This window comes from Juglans regia, chromosome 13, assembly GCF_001411555.2.
Source record: "Juglans regia cultivar Chandler chromosome 13, Walnut 2.0, whole genome shotgun sequence".
Taxonomy (NCBI): domain Eukaryota; kingdom Viridiplantae; phylum Streptophyta; class Magnoliopsida; order Fagales; family Juglandaceae; genus Juglans; species Juglans regia.
The window spans coordinates 14648058-14657915 of record NC_049913.1 but is presented as its reverse complement, the minus strand read 5'-3'; the positions used below and the strand labels follow the sequence as shown (position 1 = coordinate 14657915).

The 9858-nt window shown below is 35.0% G+C and overlaps 1 protein-coding gene across 1 annotated transcript; it reads right to left on the bottom strand.

Annotated features, from left to right (window-relative positions):
* Nucleotides 1–5459: 5459 nt before the first annotated feature.
* LOC108993827 (cyclin-D1-1-like) lies at nucleotides 5460–9487 on the bottom strand. Its single transcript, XM_018968861.2, has 6 exons — nucleotides 8941–9487; nucleotides 8610–8696; nucleotides 7547–7645; nucleotides 7190–7391; nucleotides 6888–7018; nucleotides 5460–6763 (listed from the first exon to the last, which is right to left on the bottom strand). The coding sequence occupies exons 1-6, from the start codon at nucleotides 9181–9183 to the stop codon at nucleotides 6530–6532; spliced, it is 996 nt and encodes a 331-aa protein (XP_018824406.1). The 5' UTR covers nucleotides 9184–9487; the 3' UTR covers nucleotides 5460–6529.
* Nucleotides 9488–9858: the final 371 nt, after the last annotated feature.

The window sequence follows — 9858 nt, the reverse complement described above, 5'->3', positions numbered from 1 at the left end:
TGAAAGTAATTTATGATCTTGAACCTTTTTATGAAATATCTTTGGTCTCGTTTGGTTATACAGATAAGATAAAATGAAATAAAAGTTGAAAGTTAAATAAAATATTATTAAAATATTATTTTTTAATATTATTTTTGTTTTGAGATTTAAAAAAATTAAATTATTTATTATATTTTATGTGAAAATTTTAAAAAATTATAATGATTATGTGAGATGTGAGTCTCATCTCATTTTGATAACCAAACTAGGCCAAAGGATGTGTTTGGGAAGTAATTAAGGTAATCTCAAATATATATTTTGTGAATAATAGTAAAAAAAATAATGATAAAATAATAAATAATAATAAATATATAGTAATAAAAAAATAATAATAAAAAAATAATTAACAGCAGTGGAGTGTTATGAGCTTTAATCTTGAGAGAACGACGAATTAGGTCTGTCTACTGAGAAATACTACTGCTATTTCCCTCCTGAATCCATCTTCTCAACCCGCGCATGCATGCATTTCAAACCTCATTACTTTTCTCATCGATCCTGTTGCTATTTCCTTTCTTAATTAAAGCATGCATTAATTCGGTACAAAGGCTTTCGGCTAAGCAGCCTGCATCTCTTTCCTGCACATTGATCCCCCACCAAAATGACTTGAGAATAAAATCAAGCTTCTTTTTGTTCTTTTCACTGTTTTAATATATACTTTTTTAAATAGTAGTTCTATCCTAATTTAGAATAATAATGATTATATTAAATTCATAATTGTGTATATATATATATATACTCAAACTTTTGGAGTAATTAATAATTTAATGCCCTCCTTTAGCACTTCATTAAAAAATGATTATATATTAATCTCTCTCTCTCTCTCTCTCTCTCTCTCTCTCTCTTTTATATATATATATATATATATCGAATCGTGCGTCTTGACTGGCATGAACGAATGCCTTGCATGCGAAAGAGCCTCACAAATTTTCAGCCGTAGCAGCTAGCTAGCTAGGAACCACTCTCAATACTGCTTTTAGAAGTGAATATTAATTACTATATATATATAATTATAAGAAGAAGGATGGATGGAATAGTGAATCGATCGAGGTGGTTCTTATTTTTTGATGATTAAGAAGACGACTCTTTTGTCTCCACTCTTGGAAAATGGAGGTCCAGGCATGCACTAGCTAGCACAAAGCAAAAAAGAAACACCACGCTCCCTCGAGAGTAGCCACCGCTCCCATTAATTTGTATATATCCTTGATCTCCTAGTCTTTCTTCTTCTTTTCATGGCATCCAAAGAGGGTAACGTGAGTTGGAAAAGCCAACATTTCTGGCTCCCCCCCCTCCCCCCCTGCAAAAGATGGACTTTAAATATTAGTCCCTATTCTACAGTCACAGTACGTACTACTACTACTGGGAAAAGGAAAGAAAAGAAAAAGAAAAACTGGAATCGAACAGTACTGCTAAATACAACTATATATATATATGTATTATTAATATAAGATCAACTACTTGTAATTAATTAGAAAGAATTAAACACATGAGATCAGTTGTATCGATTGGATGCCATGATCATCATGCGAGTAAAAACCATATATAGTTTAATTACATGCATAGCTAGCTAGGGAAATGAATGAATTATATGCACTGGCCGGCCTGCCAAGGGTAGCTCAGAGAAGAATAATTGAAAAGACAAAGTATAAATTCTTATAAAGGTATAAATTTTCTTTTTGCAGGTGCTTTTCCTTTGCCTTTTCTTTTTTTGTAAATAGAATTTTATCATGGCTGGACGGGGACATTTGAGTACCCCATGGACTTGATCAGAGTGGTGCTGTCTTGCATTCAGCATAAAATCACGAACCATATCTGAGGATTCAGCATCATTCTCGCTTTTGAACTCTTTAGTCGAAGGGGCCTATGGGCTTTTTAACCAGTCCCACGAGCATAGTTTAATTACAACCAAAAAATCGTCTTTAAAAGCTGAATTTTAGGGGTCCTCTATCTTTGTCATGGCCATCGACTAAAGTCGAAATTTCCCTTATAAAAAGATTGGGTAAAGAGCTATATTCTGCTCCCCTACGCACTTTAAACTCTTGTCTTTTCATTGGGAGGGAGAAAGAAAGGAATTCTGGCTTTGGGTTTATATATACTTAGGATTCCACACTTCACAAACCATTATCATGTGCAGAGAAAAGATAGTATGTGTGGGGGAAATTTTTTCTTTTCTTTTTGATAAATTGCAATATCTTTCCACACAGTATAAAAAAAAAAGAATATTTGTGATGGATTATTTACGATGATAATGATTATTTAAGATGAAAACAGACTCATTTTTACAAAAAATAATAATTTTCGCAAGAAATAATTGGTCACAAGTAAGCAACGTACATTGAGATTTATTAACTCGCCACTATTCCAGTATAAGTCATAGATACAGAATATATTATAGTTGCTAGTAATTAATCATTGACAACACAAACTCTCATATATATATATATATATATATATATAAATATATGTTATTATTTATTGAGATATATTAGCTTCGTCATATTGGGGATAATGGTGGGGAACCAATAGCTGACGAAATTCAAAACTCTCATAGGCTCCAGCACCTTTTTCGTATCCAATGAGAGAGCATAACGTCACCCATGCATTCCTCCCCAATTAGCGGATCCAAAGGCCCGTGTGTTAAAAACTACACTCGAGGATTAATTAGCCATGTGCATGTCTTCTAGGCTACAAACATATGAATGTTATTAAAACGAGCTACTAATTAATATTATTTATCACACTTAAAAAATTGTTTATTTACTGTTAAAATGAGTTTATTTTTATAGTAAATAACTAATCATAAATGTTTATTTTTCTTATAGTATATGCTGACCGCAATGACGTTGTGGGTATGCACGATCAGTAAATATAGACATCCTACCAACTTGGCACGCTCATGACTAGTACTTATTTCGCGGTCCCATGCATGTGTACGTATGCAGTGAATTGAGAAATATAGTTTTGGGGAAATAGCTACTAGGATAAGATTGGATCATTAATGGGTTGATTGATGAGATTGTGACTAATTTTGAGAGCCATCGGTCCTATTGTATGTTAATGTCGTATTCATGATGCTTTTTAATTATCAAATCGAGCACTTAACGGTATTTACTTAATTAATTGTCATTTATCGGTATTGGGATTTGATTATATAATGATCAGTTGTTGATCATCACCAAACCAGATCCACGTTTTGTTTAATAGAGAAATTTTTAACACTACAAGGGAATCACTTTTTCCAGCGTTTTAATTTCGCTGGGATAGACGTGTAGCAAAGACATTTTGAGTGGGTTTTGAGTTTGATTTGCAGGTAGAGAGAAATGGAGAAGAAGTTGGGGAAGAAGGTGAAATTGGAATTCGGGAGTGCACGGCAGAAATGTTAACGGGTGATGGGGGGAAATTTGATTTTTCTTTATTTTTGGCGCCTTTCACATTAAAAGGGTAATTGCAGCGAAATTATCTGTCGCCACAAGTTTTCCACCTTTACTGGCAATTTTTTATGCCGCAATTGCGGTTAAACTCGTTGCGAAAGATAAAAATATTTTATTAGCGATTTTTTTACGCTGCATATGTGGTTAATATCGATGCAAAAGGTAAAACAAAAAACGCATGGTTTAGAAGTAGAGTCGACCACGAAATCGTCGAGAATAATGACTTATTGCGGCAATATTATTTCTGTCTAATAATAATTCGCCGTAAAAGTCTATATTTCTTATAGTGGTATAATGGGGATCGGAGAATGAATGGTGGGTCGTCATTTGATATTGGTGATCATGTTAGTCCAAAGTTTCATGGCTCACACCGAGCTGGCCGAATGAGGAAATGCCTGGTTTCATTAACTGATTACTTGGCCTCAGGCGTGTATATAATATATATATATATATATATATATATATAAAAGGATTCATGGTATTAAAATCAGTAAAAAGTTATTTTTACCTCTCAATTTGTACTGCTTAAATGTACGGCTTGATAATTTTTTTTTTACTTAATAATTAAAGATGTGATTTTAAATATATTGATATTTTTTTTTTATTTTTTAAAAATATTTAAATATATTAAAAAAATATAAATAAAAAAAATTATAAAATACAACTAATGGTAAGAATAAGCGACACCGCTCTTAAAATTACCAAGTGGATAATTCAGACACGATGGATTGTGGGATCCACATTGTTGGAACGAGCTAAAAGCTCTTTACAATGCGATAAGAAAATAAAGCAAAGCTAATAAATGCATTTTTCATTTTGGATCACTCAATTAACCTTTCTTATTTATGCATGCAGCGTGTAGGAAAAGAAACCCTGATAACTGTCCTTTATCGGATGGCATCCTTAATGGGATAACGATACCATCCAAGATCATAAATTATTGGAGAAAAATGTACCAGAAAATTGTCAAGATATTGCTATATATATTTTAATGACTCTGCTACGTACATTGGACTTTGGAGCAGTAGTTGGGATGATTTTGATGTGAGGGGGTGTTAGATATTGGAGATGTGATGGAGGATGCATCTCTCAGCCACTGCTGCTGCTTGTTGTCATCACCCGTGGAGATCTATTCAATAGGATTGTTACACAAATGCCCAAAATGCATGGTACATGCCCCCCCTTTTTACGCGCCACAGGAAGATGGGGGCCATTCATGTGCTACATATATACATGATACATATATATATGTATATATTCATGCAAAAATAACGTACTCGGTGTCGGGGATCTAGGGCTAAATGACAACTTCTTTTATGGACCCTTTTTCCATTTCTAGTGCAGGAAACCCTAATTTAAAGATGCTTTATATATATATAACAAGTTGGCTTTTTTACAAGATCACATGCATACATCCCATTGTACTTGATCACTTTCAGTGTTTATGGACTACTTATCTTTTCACCCTAACATTGCCTACCTATTCTGATCTATATATAAAAAAAACGAATATGGAAAGAAGTAAATTATCATGAAAGTAAAGGTCCCTTTTGAGTTGATATATAAATGTGGGGCGTGAGATGTGCCGTGAGGCAGAGCTAGCTAGTGATAAGTGATATAAATATATATCTATACATGTACGTATGTAAGGAGGGGGGGAATGACAAAATCGCTAAAAGCCATGAATATATAGGTCACGAGACTATGGTACCGACTAAAATTAAGTAGTCATGGTCACTGCATCTGCATGAACGTCCCCTCTTTATTGCTGTTAGCGGGACCATCAAGTCTCTTCATCACCTCACTGATCAGTAAGCTAAGCTCAGAAGACTCCAGATCCAGTACTACTACTGCTGCTTCTTGAAAATTATTACTCCAGATCCATCGTTAGTAAAACAAATGGCAAAGCTACAAAGTTTCCGTAGTCAATCACGTGCATGTGACAGGCCAGGACATATATATTATAGATCAGAAGAGAGAGAGAGAGAGATATGAAAGAAATATACAAAAATTATTATACTGATCATCATGAATCAAATACATCACGCATATTGAAAGGCCCCAAAGACCTTTGTATATATTTGTTAGGCCAAACATAGGCCACGAAAGAGGTTTCTCCTCTACCCAAATAAAATTTTTTTACAAAAAACGAAAGAGTATACACACGTGTACGTACCAACACACGCGTGAACACCAGTACTCAAAAGAGTTGATCTTCAGTAAAGGTTAGGCCGAGCCCAAGGCCAATTAATGAAAAAAAAAAAAGGGCAGTTGCCGCCAAAAAAGCACTCATACACACGTGTGTGTCACACAGTAAAGCGTGTGCACACATACCACTCACAAGAAAAAGAAAAAAAAAAAAAAAAAAGTAGAAGAGAAAAATAAATATAAGTCTAATTAAATTAAATGAAATGGAGCCAGTCTTATTCCCCTCCTCATATTCATGAAAAGACGGATGCAGCAGCAGTTGAAGCAATGATGGTGGCCAGATGAGAAGCTTGACTTTGTAAATCCCATAAACTGCCCAATCTTCAAACTTCAATCCCTTTGTATTTGCACAGCAGTGCCTTTGATAGGTAGATCTCTCTCTCTCTCTGCTTTTCTAGCCTTGTTAACATGCATGGCCCCCACCCTCACCCCCTCTCTCATTCAATAATCAATGGTGCTTTGAAATTCAATCCCCCCACTTCTTTCAAACACCATGACTACTCCACTATTAAACATCTCTCTCGCTCTCTCTCTCTCTCCCTCTCTCTGGTCACAGCTTTCTCATACCAAAACGTTTTTATGTAACAAATCCCCCTCCTTGGGAATCTGCAAAGCCATTGTTAATGAATTAATGGCGATGCCCACCAACTAATAAAAAAAAACTAATTTTTATCTCCAAACTCACCAAACTCCGATACATACATTATACATACTATAATCTACACCATCATTCGAAGTCAATCTGATATTATCAAAACCCTCCAAAAACTATATCAGGTTTTCTAGACAACTTGGACCCCCATTTTCTTTTCTTCTTCTTTTTTTTTTTTTTTCGGTTTGTTTTTCTTTTCACTTTATAGCCCTTCCTCGGAGTTTCCTTTGTCATCATCTACCCATAAGCAGTTATTTAATTTCCTCCTTTTATTAGATGATGATGCTGATGATGACGAGGAATCGAAAGTACTAGACCTCGTTCTCGCCCGAATTGTCACTCGAAGCTGGGGCAAGATTTTTGGGGGCTTCCTGATCCGGCTATTGTCATGAATCACAAATTCTTGCATTAACCTGTAGCAACCGACGATTTTCTCCTGCAAAAGTCGATATTCTGAATTGGCATCCATGTGTATATATATATATATATATATATATCGAGTTTCATGTGTTCATGAATAAATTAATATGACAAAATCGTAAGCACAGTTACATGCTTACTTTGTGCAGACCATCACACCATGATTCAGCATGTTCAGGATTAACAAGAGACAGGTTTGGAATTTCACTAGCTGCACAAAGTATGGCTGCGGCAGCAATGCAAGATGGCCAGAATTCAAGAAAGCTAGCCTCTGTAGACATGTGAAAAAGCAAAAAAAGTTTTCTTTTAATCTACTGTATGTATAGATTGCCGGCTTTTGTTCCTAATTCAAATAATTATATACTAATTAATCATATTCTCACATACGTACGCGTGATATATATAGGGTACATATATATATAGTGTGTATAATCATTATTACCTTGAATATTAGACAAAATAATTTCAGTCGCCCGGGAAAGTAGAAACCCATCATGAGTTCCTGTTGAATCGAGTTTGCATGCAAAGTAAGCGATGAAGCTGAACGGCGTGATGGATCGTAGCCTCCAATCCAGAACACCAAGCACAAGGAGCTCCATCCTACGAATCGTTCTTGGTTCAAATATATATTTTGCACCTTCCACCTATATATATATATATATATCACACGATATTTCATATTATATATATATAAACATGATCAGTACGAACGTCAATGTTGACATCCGAGGATGAAATATTGAACAAAACGGATCAATCAATATAAGAAGATGAAATCATAGTCAGATCAGATATTCACCTGAAGATCCAATAGCGAAGGAACCAGAGGTTCCTCCATCTTAGCAGCTAATGATAAGCAAGCAACAGATAATAGTTGCAATGGCCACCCATTTGTTTCCTGAAATATATTTAAGCCGTAAGAACAGAAAAATTAATAATCAAACTAATAACAAAGTCACAAAATAATTGTTATGATATTAACACTAATTAACGTATATATATTTAGAGCAATACTAAGTAGAGTCTTCAAATGAATATTAAATTTCAGATAATTTTATCTTTAAATTTTTTAAAAATTATAATAAAATTTTTTATTAAAATAATATTTTTAAATAGCTTATACAGACCATTCCTATTTAGAGACTATAAATAAAATTACGTACGCCATATATATAAACATCAATGGCATACTTGCACCGCACGTGCGGGGACAAGTACGTACAATACGTGCATGACAACATTGACAAGGTTTATAAAAGGCATCAATCATATATAATTATAAAGCAAGGCGTACTTTATACTGTAGTTGTCAGAAAGTCAAGCGTAAAATGATACTGAATAAGTAATTGGTCGGACTTTTTAAGTTAAAACTACTAATTAGAATATAATTGTTTTTTTCCTTTTTTTGGAATATTGAATATACATGCATATATAATTGGATCATGATTAGCTTTATTCATCATACTGTACGCGCACCGACTATTTATAAATATATATATATATATGAATAGTATTATATATCATATTATTATTTTATTTTTATTTTATTATATAAGATGTGATATATTTATTATTATTATTTTAATAATAAATATATCATTATAATGAGATGAGAGTGAGAAGATATTTATAAAATTTTCATATATATTATAGTTAAAAGAAATACTGTATAATCAGTTTTTTGCACATATATATGTATATACCCTCTAAGTCTAGCCACGTACGTACTGGATTCCTCTTGGAAAGTCAAACGTCGACATTAATACTACGACCTTAGGAACAGTTATTGCCAGAATCTCTCCCGGTATTAAGATTAGAACCTCGGATTATCCATAGCCTAGCTAACGTTGACGGGAGCTTACCGGCAAGCGACGAGAATAAAGGAACCGATCCAGGTAGTTGACGGAGAGGTACGCCGTCAATGGCTGGAAGCCGTAATAAGCCTGAACCTGCAAAAAAGGCACCCCCACAACCGTATCTAAGATAAACCGCAGACGCTAAACTGTGCCTGTACCGGACGGCGGCTCTGAGCTGATCGACTCAGATCTACGACTCCGGTTCGAGATGAAAATAGCAGCCGGCGCGATTTAGAGCCAACTGCATAACTAACATGCTCCGGTGGCAATAAAGTAAAGTCGAACAACATAGTATCCGATAATTCAGTATCCGAAGAGTGGGGAGTTAGAACCGTACCTTGAGAATCCATGCAACAGATTCTTCTCTCGCAGACGCGTCGAGTGACTGGGAACGGAATCGAGCCAGATAATCGAACCCGGGCACGAAGTTCCGCTCGTACTCGATGAACTCGTTTATCGATTCCACGCTGCACGCCTGAGAATCGACGTCCGATGAGCATTCCGGAGATTCTCCTGACAGGAACCCGGAGCCCTCGCCGCATAGTAGGTCGGACATGCAGTCGGAGCACGAGAGCGACATGATCGCCAATCACACGGCCTCATTGATCTCCTCCCATTTTCAACGTCTCGTCTCTGAAAGTCGCTGCGGAATGTGTACGGCCTGTAACTCTGTGTGTGTGTGTGTGTGTGAGGAGAGTGTGGGGAGTGTGGGGAGAGAGGGAGAGAGAGATGAAGAGGGAAGTTTCAGTTTTGGTTTTGGGTAGAAAGGACTCTCTGTTTCTTTGAATATATAAATATGAGATATTGTACTTTTCTTAATAAACTTGTAGCTTAAGATTTTTGTAATCAGTAATTAATATAATCGTATGATCATTTTTCTGGATGATTTTCCCAGGAAAATATTCCGTTTTGGGGTGGAAAAAGGCTTTGGGTTATTCAGGCTTTTTTTTTTTTCAAGTACTATCTTTGGATGACAAGAGTGATGGCTGCCGAGGTTTTCAGTTCCTCACCCGGCAGAGAACCCTGAATAAGTTAACCGCCTGATCTTGTACTGCCAAGTGGCAAATGATGAAGGCAGAATTTGTTTGTATTTCTGGGTGACCAGTTTATTATCATCCATAAGCGTCTCTGTAAGTGAACACTTTTTGCTACTTATTATCCTCACCTATCATATTATTTTTTTAATTTTAATTTTATTTTATTTTTTATAAACTAATTGATTTTTTTTTACTCATTATTCATGCACTATATATTT

Excerpts from the sequence above, each read along its gene's own strand:
- LOC108993827 (XM_018968861.2), bottom strand. The coding sequence starts at position 9,183 with ATGTCGCTCTCGTGCTCCGACTGCATGTCCGACCTACTATGCGGCGAG. Across the intron at positions 8,697-8,940 it reads CTGTTGCATGGATTCTCAAG|GTTCAGGCTTATTACGGCTT; the intron begins GTACGGTTCTAA and ends CCTTTTTTGCAG. Across the intron at positions 7,019-7,189 it reads TATTTTGTCTAATATTCAAG|AGGCTAGCTTTCTTGAATTC; the intron begins GTAATAATGATT and ends ACATGTCTACAG.